General features: G+C 41.3%; 1 protein-coding gene across 1 annotated transcript in view; it reads left to right on the top strand.

Moving 5' to 3' along the window:
• DHX29 (DExH-box helicase 29) overlaps positions 1 to 24,791 on the top strand; it is a 302,630-nt gene that overhangs the window by 183,030 nt on the left and 94,809 nt on the right. The window contains exons 12-14 of the mRNA XM_053701278.1: positions 932 to 1,534; positions 4,012 to 4,155; positions 9,210 to 9,386. Of these exons, the coding sequence (XP_053557253.1) occupies positions 932 to 1,534; positions 4,012 to 4,155; positions 9,210 to 9,386 (924 nt within the window). The remainder of the gene's footprint in view (positions 1 to 931; positions 1,535 to 4,011; positions 4,156 to 9,209; positions 9,387 to 24,791) is intronic.

Raw genomic sequence — 24,791 nt, 5'->3', positions numbered from 1 at the left:
TGGATTTTGTAGTGACCTTTCGGTTCCCCTTCGGTTCTTCCTTGCCTTATCCCTTGGGGGGTTTAAGCTGGTGTTTCCCTCATTGGTGAGGGGGAGTGGTGAGGGACCACCTGTTGGGCGACGGTGTCTCCTGGAGGACTGTTGGCTCAGTTGAGTCCGATTTTGCGGTCTCTAGCTAGGCTTCTGGACTATCTGCAGGTCAGTGCCATTGGGGCCTTTCCTTTTCAAAGTTTTCTCGGCTTCGGACGAAGCGGGGTTTTTGTTGGGTAGTGGTTTCCGGCTTGGTGCCCTCAGAATGGCCGCCTATTGTACCCTCCCGTTTTAGCATTCAGTGTCCTCTTTAGCTTGGGTATTGTTTTCCCAAGAGTAATGAATGCAGCTGTGGACTCTTTCCAATTAGGAAGAAAAACATAAATTATGCTTACCTGATAATTTCCTTTTCTTCCGTTGGAAAGAGTCCACAGCTCCCCACCCTTTTTCTACGAGGGGCATCTTTTTATTCTTCTGGCACCTTTTTTCACCCTGATATTTCTACTACTGTTCCTTGTTCCTCGGCAGAATGACTGGAGGATGAGGGAAGTGGGAGGAGTGTTTAAGCTTTTGGCTGGGGTGTCTTTGCCTCCTCCTGGTGGCCAGGTTCTTATTTCCCAAAAGTAATGAATGCAGCTGTGGCCTCTTTTCATCGGAAGAAAAGGAAATTATAAGGTAAGCATAATTTATGTTTTTTCTGGTGACATAATTGAGTACATTTTATTTGTTGAGCTATAGTGTTTTTATTAACAATTATGTTTCCTCAAAAAATAGGGGTTGGGAGATGTTAGATTAGTAACCATTTTACTTATAAATAAAGCTACAGTTTTTGATTGGAATTTTGTGGCTGTGTTATAAGATCTCTGAACAACATTACTTTCCCCTTTTCTTGTAACAATAGTCGGTACACCAGCTCCTGCCCCCTACATACAGGGATGTCTGGCTGGAATGGAGTGATGTGGAGAGGGCCAAGCAGGAGCAAAACAAAATGGAATCCAACAAACCCCGGGAACAGTTTATCTCCAAATTACTGAACAAGCTACGACTTCAGCAACAGCAGAATAAGCCCCCAAAAGAAACTCACGTTTCAGAGGATCCAGAAGACTCTTGGGAGAACTTGGCATCTGAAGAGGATGTGGACAATACTATGTCTGCTAACCATGATGTTGAGGATCTAGAACCCCTGAAAAATCTTTTTGTAAAATGTCGGGATTCATTAAAGTATAGGAGACTTCTGAGTGACAGGGAGCAGCTTCCAGTTTTTGCACATAGAAACTTCATACTGGACACCTTAAATAGGCACAGAGTCATTGTGGTGGCTGGAGAGACTGGTAGTGGTAAAAGTACACAGGTCCCTCAATTCTTGCTGGAGGACTTGCTTCTAAATAAATGGGCCTCTGGGAAATGTAACATTGTGTGTACCCAGCCTCGGAGGATCTCTGCCATGAGTCTGGCTACCAGAGTATGTGAGGAACTAGGATGTGACACTGGACCTGGAGGAAGGGTAAGAGAAGCATAAACCAGTAATACCAACAAATTGGAAACATGCATTCTTTATAGAAATTAAACTTGTTGATTGATGCAATTTGTTTTGTTTTATACTACATGTTTGTACAAGTGTCATTCACCCGGAATCACATGCAATAAATCATTCTAGACAGGGAGGAATGTCAGTCAAAAGGAGCAACCTCTTCTCTAAATTTAGATGCCATCTTGCTAAGCTTACCTGGCAGATGACATAGGAAAGAAAAGAAAAAAAATTAATACAAATATTTGAAAAACCAAACCATCTTTACTCTCACTTTACTTGCTCTTCCTCCTCCCATAAGGACAAGTAAGATGAAGGTATAGGAGATTTGTTTTTGTTTTTTAACTTTTTGTTAATTTTCCTTTTTATTTTTTTTAAGAAAGTGTTGATTTCAGTTAATACTAGTTTTTAATGGTAGTTTTGTATCACTTTAAAACCATAAACATATATTTTGTTGGCTGGTAAGAGCTGTAGACCCTACCAGTCTGCTTAATTAGTTTGTAGAAGAGCCTTTTGCTTATCCCAGAAATTCTTGAATTAACCACCCTTTCTGCAAATTACTCCTGAACCCACTACCCTTCAGCTTGAGATCATGACCCCTTATTCTGGTGTTGATCCTTTTTGTGAAAAATACTTTGTTCTTGATACTTATGTGGCTCCAGCCTCCAACACAATATATTTAGAAGAGAAAGATAGAACACAGGGCAGCAATTGCATATTTGGTGGAGTTCCAGAATATCCACGGATGCACGGATGCAGCTGCATCTTCATCTTCAATTTCAGTGGAGGTTTACCTGGTTCTAATTAGACAATACTGCAAATTTCCAGTAGTTTTATATTCTTATAACAGAAGAGAAATACCATATTTAACAATAATCCCAGCAAACATAAGGTACTGTGATACTTGTATATATTAATAAACAAGCTGTGTAACAATAATCCCAGCAAACATAAGGTACTGTGATACTTGTATATATTAATAAACAAGCTGTTTAACAATAATCCCAGCAAACATAAGGTACTGTGATACTTGTATATATTAATAAACAAGCTGTGTAACAATAATCCCAGCAAACATAAGGTACTGTGATACTTATATTTATTAATAAACAAGCTGTGTAACAATAATCCCAGCAAACATAAGGTACTGTGATACTTGTATATATTAATAAACAAGCTGTGTAACAATAATCCCAGCAAACATAAGGTACTGTGATACTTGTATTTATTAATAAACAAGCTGTGTAACAATAATCCCAGCAAACATAAGGTACTGTGATACTTGTATTTATTAATAAACAAGCTGTGTAACAATAATCCCAGCAAACATAAGGTACTGTGATACTTATATTTATTAATAAACAAGCTGTTTAACAATAATCCCAGCAAACATAAGGTACTGTGATACTTGTATTTATTAATAAACAAGCTGTGTAACAATAATCCCAGCAAACATAAGGCACTGTGATACTTGTATTTATTAATAAACAAGCTGTGTAAAGGGAAAAAGGAAACAAGACACTTTACAAAGATGTTTCTCAAACACAGACTGTTTAATGATTTATTTCCTTTATACTTTTATTAGAACATAAGAATTTTTTTATTCTAGTACTCACCCAATACACCAATTGTCAGTGCTACTCCATTTTTAATATTGGACAAAATATATTTCGAAGCATTAAAAAAGAAATGGTAAATATGGATTGTATTGCAGTTCAGGGACATACTCTTTGAACATCTCCTTAACTATATCTTATATTAAAGGAACATGAAACTCACATTTTTTTCTTTTCTTTTATGATTCGGAAAGAGCATTTATTTTTAAACAACTTTCAATTTACCTTTATTATACATTTTGCTTAATTCTCCTGGTATTCTTTATTGAAGGAGCAGTAATGCACTACTGGGAGCTAACTGGACACATCAGTAAGCCAATGAAAAGACACATGTGCAGCCACCATTCAGCAGCTAGCTCCTACCTAGATATGCTTTTCAACAAAGGATACCAAGAGAACTAAGCAAATTAGATAATAGAAATAAATTGGAAAATTTTATAAAATTGTGTGCTCTAAAGTCTATCTGAATCGCGAAAAAAAAATTGTGTTTCATGTGCCTTTAAGTTTCTTTGCAGCATCCAATTAAGGACATATATAAATGAGTCTCTGCACAGATCAAACAATCTTCATGTAGCATGTTCCAAGGTTAAGTTTCTGGATACCCTATCATTCTCTGTCTAACATACAATTAAAGTTTATATCAACTAAAAAGCTGGCAATTAAATAATTATAGTACATTGCAAAGTGTTTTGCAAGGGTTAAACACATTGAGTTGCAGGGTTGCTAGTGCTAAAACTACAGGCTCTAACAAATTAACAATATAATGTCCCTTTAAGATCCTTCATAATTTTTATAGTCATAGCACCTATTCATAAAAAAAAATATTTTTTTTTTTAGAATTCTTTATGTGGGTATCAGATTCGAATGGACTCACGAACAAGCGAATCCACCAGACTGTTGTATTGCACCACCGGAATCCTACTGCGCAAACTGCAGGAGGACAACCTCTTGAGGAAAATTACACATGTCATTGTGGATGAGGTTGGTGTCACATTGTCACCTGTAATTTTTCTGAGACCAATATCTTTCCATTTACAACTGTATCATTAAGCCTTGAGCAACAGAAAGCTTTAGACACAGTAACATTATTTATAAGTAATATACAGGGTAACAGAATAAAATGCTATTATTTGTAGTCTTTAATCCACCTGTGAGTAATGTGAGAATTTAGATTCTGTCTATAGTTCTTGACATTTTTAAGTATTTGAAAACAAAGAAACTGAGAGACATTTATAAGGATAATTCATACCTGTAGTGTAAAAAGGGAGGTATTTGCAAAGCACAGAGATATGTTGTGAAATACACAGATATTTTATTCCTAAATGGTAAGCGTCCACAGCTGCATTCATTACTTTTGGGAAATAAGACCCTGGCCACCAGGAGGAGGCAAAGACACCCCAACCAAAGGCTTAAATACTCCTCCCACTTCCCTCATCCCCCAGTCATTCTTTGCCTTTTCTTCCCAGGAGGTTCGCAGAGAAGTGTCAGAAATTTATTTTGTCTCTTATGGAGGGTAGTACTCTTCGACATGGGATGGGAGTTTTAAGTAATCCTATCAGTCTCTCAGTGAGGGCCTGGATGAAAGTTAGAGTCCGGAGATGCAGGGAGAGTCTTTCTTGCGAAACCATCCCGACTCATTTTAACAGCTCCACAAGCAATCAGCGTTGTCGAACTTCGCTTCGATGCCTGCTTTCTTCTCTCAAGTCCGTGGCGGAGGCACTGCTACTATTTGTCACACTTGAAGGATCGTGTTCCTGTTCCACGTCGTAGATTCCGGTAAGTTCATTTTACTTCATCAGAATATACTGTAACTTATTTGTTTTCCCATAAGGAACTATCTTGCGGGACTTATTAAGTATATTTATAGGGCTTCAGTGAGGCACCTTTGGTATCTTGAAATTGAGGGTTAATATCTCCCGAGGGGGATTATTGAACAGGGGTTTTTAAAATCATGTTTATGTAATTCAATCTGCTTATGTGTAGTCTTAACTGGGCTGTTGGCTTAGAACATAAAGGCCTTTGGAAATGACGTGACCTTATGGTTGGGCGCTTTTTTTTTTGACTGTACGGTTCACCTTGTGACTTGACGTATTTACGTTCTAGTCTTCCATTTCCGCATTCCTGACCGTGTGGCTACTGAAAAATTAGAGTCTGCTTGTGTCTGGTTCTAGGAGGTGGTGAGTGTCCCAGCCATTGTGGGTGTCAGGTGCCGTTTAAGTTTTTTCTTAGTCCATATTATTATATTCTCTATCTAGTTATGGAGGATTCTGATGCTGAGGCTGTTCAGATTCAGATTCTTCAACTTGTGAAGAATACGAATTGACTCTGTTGACACAGGTCAATCAGTTGTGTTCGATATGCCATAATAGAACGCCCTGTTACTCGGGCTCGGGGAATCAGGGGTCTACTGAGCCATCCGCCTCTGGGGGTTCTGTCCTCAGAGAGGCGAATTCCTACCGCTCCTTACTACTACACATGCGGGTAACCCAGATTATGTTTATCCCTCCTTACAGGGCGGCTTGTTCCCCCTGGAGGTTGCAGCTCGTTTTCGCTTTCACATATTTTTGTTGGTTATGCACCTGCAAAGTCCAGACGTTTATTTGCGTTTGCGCTCGTGCCTAATCGTCCCGGGTCTACCGGCCTTGGGTGGGCCTATACAGTTCTCTGCGGGTGTAGCTGTCCCTGAGTTTTGTGCCTTTCGTTACAGAATAGCGCATCTTCACGTTTTACTCAGACACGTCTTTGAGTTATTAGAGGATCCTATCCTTAACGGATACGGGAATCCACAGTCTTCTACTTCGAATGACTCACCTAATTAGACATGAGGGAATGACGTAATTTCCAAATTATCTGATTATTGAGATCTTTCCCAGTTTTTGGTTGGAAGATTAGGGTTCCGTTTGGCTGGTCCTGCGGGTATGCCTGCTTTCTTCCTGGGCGTTAACCTACGGGTTGCCTTATATTATTTATTTTTTATCTGGTTAGGATGTCTTTTACTTTCGATTATGTGTTTCCTTCGGGAACTTCTGGGCTCGATTCTCTCTTGTTGCTTCTTCGGAAGTTTAAGGGACACGTTAGTCCGAGGTTTGTCTGTTTTACCTTTCCCTCTGAGGGAGGATTTAGCCAACTTTACAGTTATGGCCCCAGCTGCTGCTGGTCCTGCTGGGATTCAGATCTTCTGTCCTGTGGCTTATTCAGACACGTGGCGCCTGTTCTGCCTGGCTGGTCCGGTGGGGCGCTGAGTGCTCACATTATTATTGTGTGTTTTCTTGTTTTTCTTACAAGTTCAGCTAAACACTCTAAAAGGATCCATATGGCTGGGAGGATTGTGTCAGTCTGTATTCAGCATTCAATATGGTGACTGGGTCAGTGGAGTCACTCTCTTTGCTCCAATTTCCTTGGGCCTAGAGTTTCTTTCCTCTCTTGGGGGGAATGGGGGCTTAGCGCCTCCTTACCGCTGTTTTGAGGAGTTTGGCCTTCTGAGGCTCTGGAATTGTCCTTGGACTGTTCCTGCTGTGGTTCTCTTCTTGAGACCTTTTGGACTTCGTCCATTCCTCGGGTTCCTTAGGGGGACCTGGTTTCCTTCTGGAGTTGGTTCCTTTGTAGGGACATGGGCAGTGTGGTCTTCTTGAGCTCTGTTTAGGGTTTCTTCCCTGGAGCTGGGGGATGCTCCGCATCCTTTCATCTTCTCCTTTGATTTTCTGGGGGTGAGGTGGAGACTAGCCTTGTTCGAGTGACTTTGTCCTTGAGGTATCCCCTGGTTCTTGGTCGTAGTGTGTATATTGTGTCTAGGACTCTAGTGACCTTGTTCGGTCTTGCTTCCTTAGCTCCTTGGAGCGTTGGACTCCGGCAAGGCGTAGTCTCGTCTTCTGGTCGGGACTTGAGAGTTTTTCTCGTTGTCCATTTTACTTTGGACATGGTATGGTATCTCCCGGGGGTCTGATTTTATATCAGATGGGGGATTTCAGTTCTGGGTTCTTTTTTTGGGGGGGAGGCTCGGACATCTCCTTGCTCTGGTTCTTCCAGTGGCTGAGGTTTATCTCAGCATTTCCTTTGTGGCTCCCGTTGCAGGTTGTACCGGAATGTTAGGATCTAGAGCTGGTCCGGGGTTCCCCAGTTCCAGGAAACTTGGGCGGTGTCCTTTGGTTGGGCTAGTTGAACTGGTTCTGTTGACCAGGTTTTTCTGGGTGCCGATGCCCCCTGGGTTTGCCTTCCCCTTGGTCGGCTTGCTGAGAGAGTATGAGGGCATCGCTGCTCTGCAAGCAAAGGGGTTCGCTGTAGAACCCCTGCAGCTATGGCACCTTGTCTGTGAGCTAGCCAGTTAAATTCTTCAGGGGATTCCTTTCAGGTTAGGGCGTTGGAGATTTTTTTCTCTCGGTTCAGCCTATCACTGTGTCCTGGGGGCAGGTGCTCTGCCCTTCCGGCCCGTTGGCTGGCCCATCTTTGTCTTGGGGGGGCTTATATCCTTCTTTCGGAACTGAAGTGTGGTCCCTATCTTAGGACTTGACAGACGGGTTAACCTATTTCGGAGAGAGGTACGCTCTCTGGGTTGTTCTGTCCATTTGGAGAGTTGCTGGTTCCACCTCGAGTTGGGCCTTTAGCTAGATCTCTAGGTCTACGGCATTGTCTACGGTCTCTATGTGATATTTGAGCACTATTGTAATGGCTGTGCTGTTTTTTTCAGCTCGTTGTTTGAGCCTGGGGCTTTTCTGGTCCCCTGGTTTCAGACCTGCCGATGCTTGGGCTGGCCCGGCTGGAGTTAAGTCCTGAGATCTGTTGTTCTCTGATCTTGAGAGCACATTGGTCCTCGGTGAGGTTCTGGGCTCTCCTTTTTATTTTCGAGACCTATGTGTAGGTCTGGCCATTTTGGTTTCCTAGAGTGTGCCTTCTGTAGTGGAGGTTTAGCACTCTACATTTTGGTAGCCGCTTTTAGCAAGTATTCTTCTGTGTCATCTTGAAGATGGCTGCGTATTCTTGACTTCGTCTGGGTCTGCTACATGTAATTTTGCCTGGATTCCTCAGGGTTCTGAGTTCGGATGATGTTTGGTCTCCGTTTTCAGTTGTTCTTAGGTGCTGGTTGACTTGCTGCTTGGCAAGTGAAGGGTTGCTCTTTGAAACCAGCTACAGCTGTTTGCGCCTTGATCGAGTGCTAGCTAGCTGTTCCAATCCTTGCAGGATGTTGGGAGACATTTTTCTCTGTTCTGCTACCGGTTCTAAACCTCGTGGTTTCTATTTGGATTGGGCGTTGCCTCCCCTTGTTGTCAGGGTCTTGCTAGCTTGGTTTGATGGGGCGTTTTCCTTCTTATGGAGTTTGTGGTAACCATTTTTCGGTTTCCATTTGGTTCTTACTTGCCTTATTCCTTCGAGAGTTTTGGCTGGGGGTTCCCTTTGCTAGTAAAGGGTGTGTGGTGTGGGACTAACTGGCATTCAGTGTCCTCTATAGCTTGGGTATTGTTTTCCCAAAAGTAATGAATGCAGCTGTGGACTCTTTCCATTTAGGAAGAAAAACATAAATTATGCTTACCTGATAATTTTCTTTTCTTCCGATGGAAAGAGTCCACAGCTTCCCACCTGTCTTTTTTTATGTGGGGCGTCTTTGTTTTTTTATTCTTCTGGCACCTTTTCACCCAGATATTTCTTCTACTGTTCCTTGTTCCTCGGCAGAATGACTGGGGGATGAGGGAAGTGGGAGGAGTATTTAAGCATTTGGCTGGGGTGTCTTTGCCTCCTCCTAGTGGCCAGGTTCTTATTTCCCAAAAGTAATGAATGCAGCTGTGGACTCTTTCCATCGGAAGAAAAGAAAATTATCCGGTAAGCATAATTGATGTTTTTGTCTATTGTAACTAGCACAATATGCTGCGCTGCTAACAGCGTTATTTTGTCTCGCAGTCAGCTAATGTCTCATTTATCACTGTTGCTCTTCTCTCTTTTTGGTATATTTGGCTGCAGTGTTTGCCAGCTATATCAGACACTTCTTTATTATCCTATGCAAATCTTGGGTCAAGTGCAGTTGTTTGAGCCACTTCTTCCTACAGGTGCATGAAAGGACGGTACAATCTGACTTCCTGCTGATCATCCTGAAAGAAATCCTGCGCAAGCGAGCCGACTTGCACCTTGTTTTGATGAGCGCAACTGTGGATTGCGAGAAGTTTTCTAGCTACTTCACTCATTGCCCAATAATACGGATTTCTGGCAGGACCTACCCAGTTCAGGTAATGTTTAAATCACAAAACTGATCTAGCACCCTCTCAAAATATAATGTAGTGCACACTGACTGTATGTTTTGTACTTAAAAGGGACAGTCGACTCCAAAATATTTATTGTTTAAAAAGATAGATAATCCTTTTATTACACTTTCCCCAGTTTTGCATAACCAACATGGTCATGTTTATATTAATATACTTTTTATCTCTGATTACCTAGTATCTAAGCCTCTGCAGATTGCCCCCTTATCTCAGGGCTATTTACCGACTTGCATTTTAGCCAATTAGTGCTGGGTCCTGCACAACTCCACGGGAGTTAGCACAATGTAATCTGTATGGCAGACATGATAGTAGTGGCTTGCTGTGAAAAGCTAATACAATGCATGAGAGAGGCGGTCTGTAGTGTCTCAGAAACAGAGATTTAGAGGTTATTAGTATATAATAAGTATATTAATATAACAATGTTGGTTGTGCAAAGCTGGGGAAATGGTGGTAAAGGCGTTATGTATCTTTATATATAAACAATAACAATTTTGGCGTGGACTGTCCCTTTAAGTTTTGCTTATTTTTAAATAACATTGCTCTGATTCTCAGACTCTTAACCAAGCCCCAAAGTTTTATGAGAATACCTTCAGATACCTACTCCAGCTTGCTCCTGTTTGTGTAAAGGGTCTTTTCATATGCAAAAGAAGGGGGAGGGGGGAGTGTCTTATTTCCCACTTGCAGTGGGCTTTCCATCTACCTTTTCAACAGAGCTAAACTGAGAGCTTCTAAGTAAGGTTTTAATACTGGATTTTTATATCAGTATTTGTGCATATTATTCTTTATAGTAGTGTCTATTACATGCAGTTTTATGAAAATTGGTGTATACTGTCCCTTTAAGTGCTGGGTACCATGCTACATTGTTTATAGATATCTGATTGATAGATATCTGATTGATAAATAGATTAGATAAAATAATTTCAATACTGTAATACGCTATCTATTAAAGGGAAACTGAACGTAATTTTTTTTTCTTTCATGATACAGATAGAGCATGCAATTTTAAGCAACTTTCTAATTTACTCCTATTATCAATTTTTCTTCGTTCTCTTGCTATCTTTATTTGAAAAAGAAGGCATCTAAGCTATTTGTTTGTTTCAGACCCTGGAAAGCACTTGTTAATTGGTGGATACATTTATCCACCAATCAGCAAGAACAACCCAGGTTGTTCACCAAAAATGTGCCGGCATCTAAACTTACATTTTTGCATTTCAAATAAAGATACCAAGAGAATGAAGAAAATTTGATAATAGGAGTAAATTATAAAGTTGCTTAAAATTGCATGCTCTATCTGAATCACAAAAGAAAAAAATTGGGTTCAGTGTCACTTTAATTACATAAAACTTAATTTTATATACTACCAATAGAGGGCATCACTTATTCAAATTATTGTGTTTCAATATGTTTCTGTATTCTGCACATTCTACACTGCAAATTATATTGTAACTGTCTAATTTATGTAAATAATCCACACACCATGAATAAATATATAAAATCCATTTAGTAATTCAATCATTGTCTCACCTCTTTTCTGTTTAATGCGGCAGTACACTGCTGTGCACAACCACCGTATTGTTACTATTCAACTTGTAGTGGTTTTCCTGCCTGTGCCTTCAGCTCCCTTCAAAACCATTTCTTATTTGAACCCTCTGACAACACATTTTCTTTTTAATGACACAATGAGTCCACGGATCATCTTAATTACTATTGGGAATACCACTCCTGCCCTGCAGGAGGCGGCAAAGAGCACCACAGCAAAGCTATTAAATATCACCTCCCTTCCCTCCCAACCCAGTCATTTTCTTTGCCTACGTTAAGTGAAATGAGGTGGTAAATTTAGGTGTTAGAAAAGATTCTTCAATCAAGAGTTTTTTTATTTTTAAAGTAGTACAAGATTGTGCTGCTTTGTCCTGGGGTGTAGCCATAGTCCATATCAGTCTCTTCAGTAGAGCAGTGGTGGCTTTAGAGCAATGGGAACTTGTGGGACATAATTCTCACTGCGCCTCCCATGTATTTCATGCTGCCTTAACTCCTAAAGCCTGAGTGAAATTACTCAGCCTTTTGTTTCTCCACAGGTCGATGTGAGGGAGAGGACCTCTCAAGCCTGGTGAGCTGCCTTGCTGTCAGGCAGATGTACAAGGCAAGTGCTAACTTTATTATTTCTGGGGACAACAGAAACACACTCAGAAAGAAGTAAGCACTACATTTCAACTAATTATTCAGATAATGAAGGGCTCAGAATAGAAGAGGGGCTCTTTATTGTTGTGGGACACGTAATCTCTCCTAGATTGGAGAGGACTTTTGACAGCCTTATGATGCAGGCACTGGGGCTGGGAGATAGTTATTACAAGATTGCCCTGGTGGTTTTAATTTCCCGGCGGTTTAACTTAGAAAAATACTGACCGGGAGATTGTTCCTTATGGCGACGCCCACGATGGGCGGGTCTTAGCTGAGTTGCGCGCCACTTTTATTGCGCCTCAGTGTGAGATACATCACGGATAGTGATTTTCCTGTTCTGCCTAGACACGCATGATTCTCGATCAAGCATGCGTTTCTAGAACCGGAAAACGTTTGCTTTCTCCTCCTGCTGAGTTCCGGATCGTCTTCTGATCTAAAAATAGAATAGCCCGGTACAGTGAGTTCAGGTAGGCACCTCAGCAAAGCTGCTGAGGTGTAGAGGTGTTATTTTACTATTAAACTGCTGAATGTGTATTTTTGCAAGCTCCGGTAAAAAAGTTACACTTTTAAATTTAAAGAGACAGTAAAGTTTTTTCACTTAGATTTTTTTTTTATAAATTTAAGGTTTTTATTTGGTAATTGAACCATTGTGAACCAGTATGGACCAAGAGGCCTTGCAAAATGTCACTTGCTCCTTGTGTTTTGATGCCAATGTGTGTATTGAGAGGACTTTAAATTATAGGGATAAAAAAAATTCTGAGCCAGCATTTTCCATAGCGGATGTTGTCCAGGAGTCTAATGACGAGGTTCTTCAATATATGCCACAACTTTCTTCTCAAGCGTCCCAAATTTTACCACCCTCACATGCAGTGCCCTGCGTTTCCTCTCTAGCTCCCGCAGACATCGCTTCTCTCATGTCTTCTGCAGTTTCAGATGCGTTGTCTGCTTTCCCAATGTTGCAGGGAAAGCGTAAGAGGAAAATTTGAAATTCAGTAAGCGAGGTTTCTGACGCAGTTGTTGCTATTTCAGATGTCCCCTCACAGAAGCCTGAGGAGGAGGATAACGTAGTAGCAGCTGAAGGTGAAATTTCAGATTCTGACAGTGTAATGAAGTTGTATCCTTCAGGTTTAAGCTAGAGCACCTCCGCCTGTTACTTAAGGAGGTTTAAGCTACTCTAGACGACAGCGACTCCACGATCGTTGTTAAGCCCAAGAAATCCAGTAAGCTAAACAAATATTTTGAGGTACCTTCCTCGATAGAAGCTTTTTCCAGTACCAGACCGAGCTTCTGAGATCATTGCTAAGGAGTGGGAGAGACCGGGTATACCCTTTTCTCCATCTTCTATAGTTAAAAAGATGTTTCTCATAGCTGACTCAGTTAAGGAGGCTTGGCAAACAATTCCCAAGGTGGAAGGAGCTGTTTCCACCTTAGCCAAGAGAACTACTATTCCCATAGAGGATAGTTGTGCTTTCAAAGATCCTATGGACAAAAAATTAGAGGGATTACTCAAGAAGATGTATGTACACCAGGGCTGTGCATTGCTACCGTCACTAGTGCTGCGGCATATTGGTTTGATGCGTTGTCCAATGCTATTTGGACAGAAACTCCTCTAGATGAAATCCAGGCTAGGATAAAAGCCCTTAAATTGGCTAATTCTTTTATTACGGATTCTTCCCTTCAAATTATCAAACTGGGAGCAAAGATTTCAGGTTTTTCTGTTCTAGCTCGCAGAGCCTTATGGCTAAAGCCTTGGTCTGAGGATGTATCCTCTAAGTCTAAGCTCTTAGAGATTCCTTACAAGGGGAAGACCTTGTTTGGATCTGGTTTGACGGAAATAATCTCTGATATTACGGGAGGTAAGGGTCACCTTCTCCCTCAGGACAAGAGAAACAAACAAAAGGGACGACAGAGCAATTTTCATTCCTTTCGAAATTTCAAGGGAAATTCTTCCTCTTCCGCCTCCAAGCAGGAACAGTCTAAACCTTCATGGAGACCCAATCAGTCTTGGAATAAGGGAAAACAATCCAAGAAGCCCGCTATTGAATTAAATTCAGCATGAAGGGTCTGCCCCCAATCCGGGATTGGATCTTATAGGTGACAGACTTTCCTTCTTTGCTCAGGCTTGGGTTCGAGATGTTCAGGATCCCTGAACAGTAGAAATAGTGTCCCAGGGATACAAACTAGAGTTCAAAAGTTTTCCTCCCAGAGGCAGGTTTCTGCTTTCAAGATTGTCTGTAGACCAGACAAAAAGAGAGGCGTTCTTGCACTGTGTAAGAGACATCTCCAAACTGGGAGTGATAGTTCCTGTTCCGATTCAGGAACAGGGTCTGGGATTTTATTCCAATCCGTTCGTGGTTCCCAAAAAAGAGGGAACCTTCAGACCTATTTTAGATGTCAATAGTCTAAACAAATTCCTCAGAGTACCGTCCTTCAAGATGGAAACTATTCGTTCCATTCTCCCTTTGGTCCAAGAGGGTCAATTTATGACAACTGTGGATTTAAAGGACGCGTACTTGCATGTTCCCATTCACAAGGACCATCACAAGTTTCTAAGGTTTGTTTTTCTAGACAAACGCTTCCAATTCGTGGCTCTGCCCTTCGGTCTTGCCACAGCTCCCAGAGTTTTCTCAAAGGTTCTGGGTTCGCTGTTGGCGGTACTTCGGTTACGGGGTATTGCAGTGGCACCCTATCTGGACGACATCCTAGTCCATGCGCCATCCTTCCAACAAGCAAGATCCCACACGGAGATGCTGTTATCTTTCCTGTGATCTCACGGATGGAATTTAAATTTGGAAAAGAGTTCCTTAGTCCCAAATACAAGGGTAACTTTCTTTGGAACCATAGTAGATTCCGTATCAATGAAGATTTTTCTGACAGAAGTCAGCAAATCAACGATTTTTGATACTTGTCTAGCTCTTCAGTCCACTCCTCGGCCATCAGTGGCTCAGTGCATGGGGGTAATTGGGCTGATGGTGGCGGCAATGGACATCATCCAGTTTGCTTGGTTCCACCTCAGAACCCTACGGTTAAACATGCTCAGGCAATGGAACGGAGATTATGCGGATTTGTCTCCTCGAATACTTCTGGAGCAGGAGACAAGGGATTCTCTTCAGTGGTGGTTGTCTCTGGATCATCTTTCCCAGGGAACCTGCTTTCGCAGACCATCTTGGGTGATAGTGACAACAGACACCAACCTTCTAGGATGGGGAGCAGTCTGGGGCTCCCCTAAAGGCTCAGGGAGTTTGGACTCAGTCAGAGTCAGTTCTTCCTATAAACATTCTGGAGCTGAGAGCGATCTTCAATCCTCTTCTGGCCTAGCCCCAGTTAGCCTCGGTCCAGTTTATTAGGTTCCAGGCAGACAACATAACTTCAGTGGCTTACATCAATCATCAGGGAGGAACGAGGAGTTCCTTAGCGATGACGGAGGTAACCAAAATAATTCAGTGGGCAGAAACCCTCTCTTGCTGTCTGTCGGCGATCCACATCCCAGGGGTGGACAACTGGGAGGCGGATTTCCTGAGCAGGCAGACCTTTCATCCGGAGGAGTGGGAACTCCATCCGGAAGTGTTTTCCAGCCTGATTCTCAAATGGGGTCAGCCAGAATTGGATCTCATGGCATCTCGGCAGAATGCTAAGCTTCCGAGGTACAGGTCGAGGTCCAGGGACCCTCAGGCGGTACTGATAGACGCCCTGGCGGTACCTTGGACCTTCAGGCTAGCATACCTATTTCCTCCGTTTGCTCTTCTTCCTCGGGTTATTGCTCGAATCAAGCAGGAGAGGACCTCGGTGATCCTTATTGCACCGGCTTGGCCTCGCAGGATTTGGTATGCAGATCTGGTGGACATGTCATCTCTGCCACCTTGGAGACTTCCGTTGAGGAAGGACCTTCTAATTCAAGGGCCCTTCCATCACCCAAATCTAGTTTCTCTGAAGCTGACTGCTTGGATATTGAACTCTTAATTTTGTCCAAGCGGGGATTTTCAGAATCGGTCATAGAGACCATGATTCAGGCTCGTAAACCTATAACTAGAAAGATTTACCATAAGATATGGCGTAAATATCTCTATTGGTGTGAATCCAAGGGCTACTCCTGGAGTAGAGTTAGGATTCCTAGAATTTTGTCCTTTCTCCAAGAGGGTTTGGAGAAAGGATTATCAATAAGTTCCCTGGAAGATGTTCCAGATGTGCAATCCTTTTGTCAGGCCTTGGTCAGGATCAGGCCTGTGTTCAAACCAGTTACTCCTCCATGGAGTCTTAATTTGGTTCTCAAAGTTCTTCAAGGGGCTCCGTTTGAGCCTATGCATTCCTTAGATATTAAGTTGTTATCTTGGAAAGTTTTATTTCTTGTTGCTATTTCTTCTACTCGCAGAGTGTCAGAGCTCTCGGCTTTGCAGTATGAGTCCCCTTACCTTATTTTTCATTCAGATAAGGTAGTTTTGTGTACTAAATTAGGATTTCTTCCTAAGGTTGTTTCTGATCAGAACATTAATCAGGAGATTGTTGTTCCTTTTTTTTTCTTGTGTCCTAATCCTACTTTGGACGTGGTTCGTGCCTTAAAGTTTTACCTGCAGACGACTAAGGATTTTCGTCAGTCTTCTGCTTTATTTGTGATTGTCTCAGGAAAACATAAGGGACAGAAAGCTATGGCTACTTCTCTTTCTTTTTGGCTGAAAAGTATCATACGTTTTGCATATGAGACTGCTGGACAGCAGCCTCCCGAGAGAGTTGCCATCATTCCACGAGGGCTGTTGCTTCCTCATGGGCATTCAAGAATGAAGCTTTTGTGGAACAGATTTGCAAGGCTGCAACTTGGTCCTCTTTTCACACTTTTTCAAAATTATATAAATTTGACACTTTTGCCTTGGCTGAGGCCGCTTTTGGGAGAAAGGTTCTTCAAGCAGTGGTGCCTTCCGTTTAGGTTCCCTCCCGTATCATCTGTGTACTCTAGCTTGGGTATTGATACCCAATAATAAATTAAGATGATCCGTGGACTCATCGTGTCATTAAAAAGAAAAGAAAATTTATGCTTACCTGATAAATTTGTTTCTTTTTTTGACACAAGTCCACGGCCGGCCCTGTTTTTGAAGGACAGGTTGTTGGTTATTATAAACTTCAGACACCTCTGCACCTTGTTACTTCCTTTCTCTCCTTTACTTCGGTCGAATGACTGGGTTGGGAGGGAAGGGAGGTGATATTTAACAGCTTTGCTGTGATTCTCTTTGCCGCCTTCTGCAGGGCAGGAGTGGTATTCCCAATAGTAATTAATATGATCCGTGGACTCATCTTGTAAAAAAAGAAACAAATTTATCAGGTAAGCATACATTTTCTTTTTATACTGGGTGCCGCCATCTTGGACCTAAGGTATTCTCACACCCTGTGACAGAAATAGTGCACATTGACAGATCTGTGATGTTAGCGGCTTTCTGACAGCACCATACATTTCAGTTTAGAGCATGATAAGAGGGAGTTTTACATTTTTGCAGTGGCTTCATTGCTCTGTATTATTCCTGATGGCTTTTTCATTTATATATATATATATATATATATATATATATATATATATATATATATATATATATATATATATATATATATATATATATATATATATATATATATATATATATATATATATATATATATATATATATATATATATATAGTAATGATATATACTATATTGCATAATTGGAATAAAACTTTGAAAAGTCCTGGTGAGTGCACTCTTCATTACTTTCTATTTACCTATCTGCTGCACCCTGGGCATGTGATTTGGATTTCTGGAGTGCTTGTCTACTTTGAACTTTATATATATATATATATATATATATATATATATATATATATATATATATATATATGTTTATGTACTTTTTTTGTTTAAACAAAAAATGCAGATTTAAAGCTCCCACTCTGTTTTTTGCTCGCAAACCTGAATTGCACAATACATCTGTCAAAAAAGGTAAAGCCACTGATCTATGTTGGTGTAAGAATATGTGCACTACAAGATGATTACTGAAAAATGATATAGATCAGTGACCATACTTTCGCCTAGATTTAGAGTTTTGACGGTAAAGACCCGCGGTGCTAACGCTGCTTTTTTTTCCAGCGCACCCTTAAGACAACGCTGGTATTTAGAGTTGTCTGAATGACTGCTTTAGCCTCAGAAAAGGGAGCGTTGAGCATAATTTAGCTCCACTTCAACCCTCAATACCAACGTTGCCTACGGTAGCGGTAAGCTGGAAAAACGTGCTTGTGCACGATATCCCCATAGGATACAATGGGGCTGAGCTGGCTGAAAAAAAACACCTGCAAAAAAGCAGCGTTCAGCTCATAACGCAGTCCCATTGTTTCCTATGGGGAAACACTCTCTAAGTCTACACCTAACACCCTAACATGAACCCGAGTCTAAACACCCTTAACCTTACACTTATTAACCTCTAATCTGCCGCACCCGACATCCTCGCCACCTGCATTATATTATTAACCCCTAATCTGACGCTCCGGACACCGCCGCAACCTACATTATAGCTATGAACCCCTAATCTGCTGCCCCCAACATTGCCGACACCTACATTATATTTATTACCCCCTAATCTTCCCCCCTAACCTCGCCGCCACCTACCTACACTTATTAACCCCTAATCTGCCGACCGGACCTCGCCGCCACTATAATAAATGTATTAACCCCTAAACCGCCGTACTCCCGCCTCGCAAACACTATAATAAATTTTATTAACCCCTAATCTGCCCTCCTTAACATCGCCGCCTTCTACCTACAAATATTAACCCCTAATCTGCCGCCCCCACCGCTACTATAATAAAGTTATTAACCCCTAACACCCCCTAACTTAAATATAATTTAAATTAATCTAAATAAATTTTCTATAATTAAATAAATTAATCCTATTTAAAACTAAATACTTACTTATAAAATAAACCCTAATATAGCTACAATATAACTATTAATTACATTGTAGCTATTTTAGGATTTATATTTATTTTACAGGCAACTTTGTATTTATTTTAACTAGGTACAATAGCTATTAAATAGTTAATAACTATTTTAATAGCTACCTAGTTAAAATAATTACAAAATTACCTGTAAAATAAATCCTAACCTAAATTACAAATACACCTAACACTACACTATCAATAAATTAATTAAATAAATTAACTACAATTAGCTAAACTAAAATACAATTAAATAAACTAATCTATAATAAAAAAAAAACACTAAATTACAGAAAATAAATTTTTTTTACAAGATGTTTAAACTAATTACACCTAATCTAAGCCCCCTAATAAAATAAAAAAGTCCCCCCCCAAAATAATAAAATGCCCTACCCTATTCTGAATTACAAAGTAATCAGCTCTTTTACCAGCCTTTAAAAGGGCCTTTTGCGGGGCATTGCCCCAAAGTAATCAGCTCTTTTACCTGTAAAAAAAATAAATACAACCCACCACCCACATACCCCTACTCTAACCCACCCACAGCGCCCTTAAATAAACCTAACACTAACCCCCTGAAGATCTCCCTACCTTGAGTCGTCTTCATGCAGCCGAGCCAAATTCTTCATCCAAGCGGAGCAACAAGGGGTCATCCATCCGGTAGAAGTCTTCATCCAAGCGGGGCAAGAAGAGGCGTCCCTCGAATTCTGATTGGCTGATAGGATTCTATCAGCCAATCGGAATTAAGGTAAGAAAAATCTGATTGGCTGATTCAATCAGCAAATCGGATTGACCTCACATTCTATTGGCTGTTCCGATCAGCCAATAGAATGCAAGGTCAATCTGATTGGCTGATTGGATCAGCCAATCGGATTGAACTTCAATCTGATTGGCTGATTGAATCAGCCAATCAGATTTTTCTTATCTTAATTCCGATTGGCTGGTAGAATCCTATCAGCCAATCGGAATTCGAGGGACGCCATCTTGGATGACGTCCCTTAAAGGAACCATCATTCGTCGGTTGAAGAGGATGGCTCCGCGTCGGCTGTATGGAAGATGGCTCCGCTCCGCTCCGGATGGATGAAGATAGAAGACCCCGCTTGGATGAAGACTTCTACCGGATCGAGGACCTCTTCTTGCCCCGCTTGGATGAAGACTTCTACCGGATGGATGACCTCTTGTTGCTCCGCTTGGATGAAGAATTCTGCTTGGCTGGGTGAAGACGACTCAAGGTAGGAAGATCTTCAGGGGGTTAGTGTTAGGTTTATTTAAGCGTTAGGTTTATTTAAGGGGGGTTTGGGTGGGTTAGATTAGGGGTATGTGGGTGGTGGGTTTTAATGTTGGGGGGGTTGTATTTTTTTTACAGGTAAAAGAGCTGATTACTTTGGGGCAATGCCCCGCAAAAGGCCCTTTTAAGGGCTGGTAAAAGAGCTGATTACTTTGTAATTTAGAATAGGGTAGGGCATTTTATTATTTTGGGGGGCTTTTTTATTTTATTAGGGGGCTTAGATTAGGTGTAATTAGTTTAAACTTCTTGTAAAAAAAAATTATTTTTTGTAATTTAGTGTTTTTTTTATTATAGATTAGTTTATTTAATTGTATTTTAGTTTAGCTAATTTATTTAGTTTAGTTAATTTATTTAATTAATTTATTGATAGTGTAGTGTTAGGTGTATTTGTAACTTAGGTTAGGATTTATTTTACAGGTAATTTTGTAATTATTTTAACTAGGTAGCTATTAAATAGTTATTAACTATTTAATAGCTATTGTACCTAGTTAAAATAAATACAAAGTTGCCTGTAAAATAAATATAAATCCTAAAATAGCTACAATGTAATTATTAGTTATATTGTAGCTATATTAGGGTTTATTTTATAGGTAAGTATTTAGTTTTAAATAGGATTAATTTATTCAATTATAGTAAATTTATTTAGATTAATTTAAATTAGATTTAATTTAGGGGGGTGTTAGGGTTAGACTTAGGTTTAGGGGTTAATAACTTTATTATAGTAGCGGCGATGGTGGGGGCTGCAGATTAGGGGTTAATATTTGTAGGTAGGTGGCGGCGATGTTAGGGAGGGCAGATTAGGGGTTAATAAAATTTAATATAGTGTTTGCGAGGCGAGAGTACGGCGGTTTAGGGGTTAATACATTTATTATAGTGGCGGCGAGGTCCGATCGGCAGATTAGGGGTTAATAAGTCTAGGTAGGTGGCGGCAACATGGGGGGGGCATATTAGGGGGTAATAAATATAATATAGGTGTTGGCGATGTTAGGGGCAGCAGATTAGGGGTTCATAGGTATAATGTAGGTTGCTGTGGTGTCCGGATCAGCAGATTAGGGGTTAAAAAAATTAATTATAGGGTGTGCGATGTGGGGGGGCCTCGGTTTAGGGGTTCATAGGTAGTTTATGGGTGTTAGTGTACTTTATAGCACTGTAGTTAGGAGCTTTTTGTTCCCGCGTTAGACCATAAAGCTCTTAACTACTGACTTTTTTGGCGGTAGGAGTCTTGTCGGTAGAGGCTCTACCGCTCACTTCTTCCAAGACTCGTAATACCAGCGTTAGGCAAATCCCATTGAAAAGATAGGATACGCAATTGACGTAAAGGGATCTGCGGTAGCCTCGAGTCGCGGAATGAAAGTGAGCGGTAGACCCTTTCTTGTCTGACTCTAAATACCAGCGGACGGTAAAAAGCAGCGTTAGGACCCCTTAACGCTGCTATTGACGGCTAACGCCAAACTCTAAATCTAGGCCTTACTTTCCTAAGATATGGTGAGTCCACAGAATCATTAATTACTAGTGGGAATATCACTCCTGGCCAGCAGGAGGAGGCAAAGAGCACTACAGCAAAGCTGCCATATATGTCACTTCCCTTACCCATAACCTCCAGTCATTCTCTTTGCCCGCGGTGCAAGGACTAGGTGAAGTTTTTGTGTCTGATCTACAATCATTTTTTTTTATTTTAAAGCAGAGTAGGGTTGCTCTGATCTTTCTAAAGGGTCTAGTCTTATCCCATGTCAGTCTCTTCAGTAGGGCAGTGGTGGCTTTTAAGCAATTGGGAACTTGTGGGGTACAATCCTCACTGCGTTTTCCCAAAACATTTTGCTGCCCTATGTAGATAGCCTGAGTAAGTTTACTCAGTCTTTCTGTATTTCCACAGGTCCATGTGAGGGATGGCATCCTCTCAAACCAGGTGAGCTGTCCTACTGCCGGACAGATAAATATGAAGGTAAGTGCTAGTTTTATTTTTTCTATGTAGCAGGGAAAAATTTGGCACTTATTCAGCTGAAACGCTGCAGGGGGACGTTTTTTATTATTCCTGTCAGGGTGCAGGTTTTTATGGCAGTTTTTGCAGGCACTGTTAGTGTGAGGAGTTATTTTATTAATGGCTCAGTGAGGATCCGTTTTTAGTAACGGATTATGTACTTTTTTGGGGGGGGTTTATTGTTTGATTTTAAGCTTGTTTTTCAAGAAAGTTGTTTTTTAAAAAAAACGGCTTTTTTGTCAGCTGTAGGACCGCCCCTTTTTGGAAGGTTCTGATTCTGTGATTTCACAGTTTTTTTGATGCTTTTCAATTACTGTAAGAGTGAGGTGCGCATATTTCAGATGGCTCTGCTGTTTAGAAGGCTTCTTGCTGTTTTTGCTTCTCTGGAAATCCGGATTGTAAACGGGATCTTTTTTTTCCTCAGTTTACTGTGGGTTGCAGGACAGGTAGGCACCTCAGTAATTCTGCTAAGGTGTAGAGTGTTGCCTGGGGTATGTTTTTTTGATTTGGTAAATTTTAAGGGAACATTTATTTAAGAGCGTATTTTGGCTTTGTATTGTATCCTTTGTTAAAAGATGATAAAAAAAAATAGTTTAATCAAGTTCCTCAGTGTATTGTCCTTCAAGATGGAGACTATACGTTCCATTCTTCCTTTGGTTCAAGAAGGTCAGTTTATGACAACCATAGACTTAAAGGATGCGTACCTTCATGTTCCCATTCACCAGGATTACCACAAGTTTCTAAGGTTTGCTTTCTTAAACAATCATTTCCAGTTTGTGGCTTTTCCTTTCGGTCTTGCCACAAATCCCAGAATTTTCTCAAAGGTCCTGGGGGGCTCTTTTGGCAGTGATCCGATCTCAGCCATTGCTGTTGCGCCTTATCTGGACAACATTCTGGTTCAGGCTCCATCTTTTCAACAAGCCCTCCCTACTAATGAAGATATTTCTGACAGAGGTCAGAAAAACAAAGAACTTCGACTCTTGTCTTGTCCTTCAGTCCTCTCCTCCATGTATGGAGGTAATTGGTCTGATGGTAGCTTCCATGAACATCATTCCGTTTGCTCGGTTCCATCTCAGACCTCTGCAGTTATGCATGTTAAGACAATGGAACGGGGACTATGTGGATCTGTCTACGCAAATAGTTCTGGATCAGGCAACAAGGGACTCTTTTCTGTGGTGGTTGTCTAAGGAATACCTCTCCCAGGGAACTTGCTTTCGCAGACCTTCCTGGGTGATCGTGACCACAGATGCCAGCCTTCTAGGTTGGGGAGCAATTTGAGGGTCATTGAAGACTCAGGGTCTTTGGATTCGGGAGGAGTCAGTTCTCCCTATAAACTTTCTAGAACTGAGAGCGATTTTCAATGCTCTACTGGCCTGGACTCAGTTAGCCTTAGCCCGGTTCATCAGGTTCCAGTCGGACAACTTAACTTCAGTGGCGAACATCAACCACCACGGGGGAACTCGGAGTTCCTTGGCCATGTCAGAGGTGGCCCGGATAATCCAGTGGGCGGAGTCTCACAACTTTTGTCTTTCTGCAATCCACACCCCAGGAGTGGACAATTGGGAGGTGGATTTTATGAGCCAACAGACCTTTCATCCTGGGGAGTGGGAACTCTATCCGGAAGTATTTTCCAGTTTAATCCTCAATTGGGGCAGCCAGAACTGGATCTCATGGCTTCTCGGCAGAATGCCAAGCTTCTGAGGTACGGCTCGAGGTCAAGGAATCCACACACTTTCTTGATAGATGCTCTGGCGGTTCCTTGGAATTTCAATCTAGCATACATATTTCCTCCGTTCGCTCTCCTGCCAAGAGTCATTGCCCGGTACAAGCAGGAGAGGGTGACGGTGATTCTCATAGCGCCGGCGTGGCCTCGCAGGATCTGGTATGCAGATCTAGTATGTATGTATTGGGTATTGTCGCCTCTACCCCTGTGGAGACTCCCTCTGAGGAAGTACCTTCTACTTCAGGGTCCTTTTCTTCATCCAAATCTCGTTTCTCTGAAGCTGACTGCTTGGAGATTGAACGCTTGATTTTATCTAAGCGTGGATTTTCAGAGTCGGTCATTGAGACCATGATTCAGGCTCGTAAGCCTGTGACAAGAAAGATTTACTATAAGATATGGCGTAAATATCTGTATTGGTGTGAATCCAGAGGTTACTCTTGGAGTAGAGTCAGGATTCCTAGGATTTTGTCTTTTCTCCAGCAGGGTCTGAAAAAAGGTTTGTCAACTAGTACTCTGAAAGGTCAGATTTCTGTATGTCTATTTTGTTGCATAAGCATTTGGTGGATGCGCCAGACGTGCAATCTTTTTGTCAGGCTTTGGTTAGGATTAGGCCTGTGTTTAAGCCTGTTACTCCTCCCTGGAGTCTTAACCTTGTTCTTAGAGTTTTACAGCGGGCTCTGTTTGAACCTATGCATTCCTTAGGTATCAAGATGTTATCTTGGAAGGTTTTGTTTCTTGTTGCTATTTCTTCTGCTCTGAGAGTTTCGGAACTCTCGGCTCTGCAGTTTCTCCCTATCTTATTTTTCATTCTGATAAGGTGGTTTTACAAACTAAATTAGGTTTCCTACCTAAGGTTGTTTCAAACAAGAATATTAATCAAGAGATTGTGGTTCCTTCTTTGTGTCCTAATCCTTCTTCTCCTAAGGAGCGTTTATTGCACAACCTAGATGTTGTGCGTGCATTGAAGTTCTATCTTCAGGCGACTAAGGACTTTCGTCAGTCTTCTGCTTGTTTGTTTGTTTTTCTTGGAAGCACAAGGGTCAGAAAGCTACGGCTACTCCTCTTTCTCTTTGGCTAATAAGTATTATTCGTTTGGCCTATGAGACTGCTGGACAGCAACCTCCTGAGAGAATCACTGCTCATTCCACGAGGGCTGTTTCTTCTTCCTGGGCATTTTAAAATGAAGCTTCTGTGGAACAGTTTTGCAAGGCTGCACCTTGGTCCTCTTTGCATACTTTTTCAAAGTTTTATAAA

The sequence above is a fragment of the Bombina bombina genome, chromosome 2 (genome assembly GCF_027579735.1).
Source record: "Bombina bombina isolate aBomBom1 chromosome 2, aBomBom1.pri, whole genome shotgun sequence".
Classification (NCBI taxonomy): Eukaryota; Metazoa; Chordata; class Amphibia; order Anura; family Bombinatoridae; genus Bombina; species Bombina bombina.
This window is presented reverse-complemented; position numbering and strand designations above follow the sequence as displayed.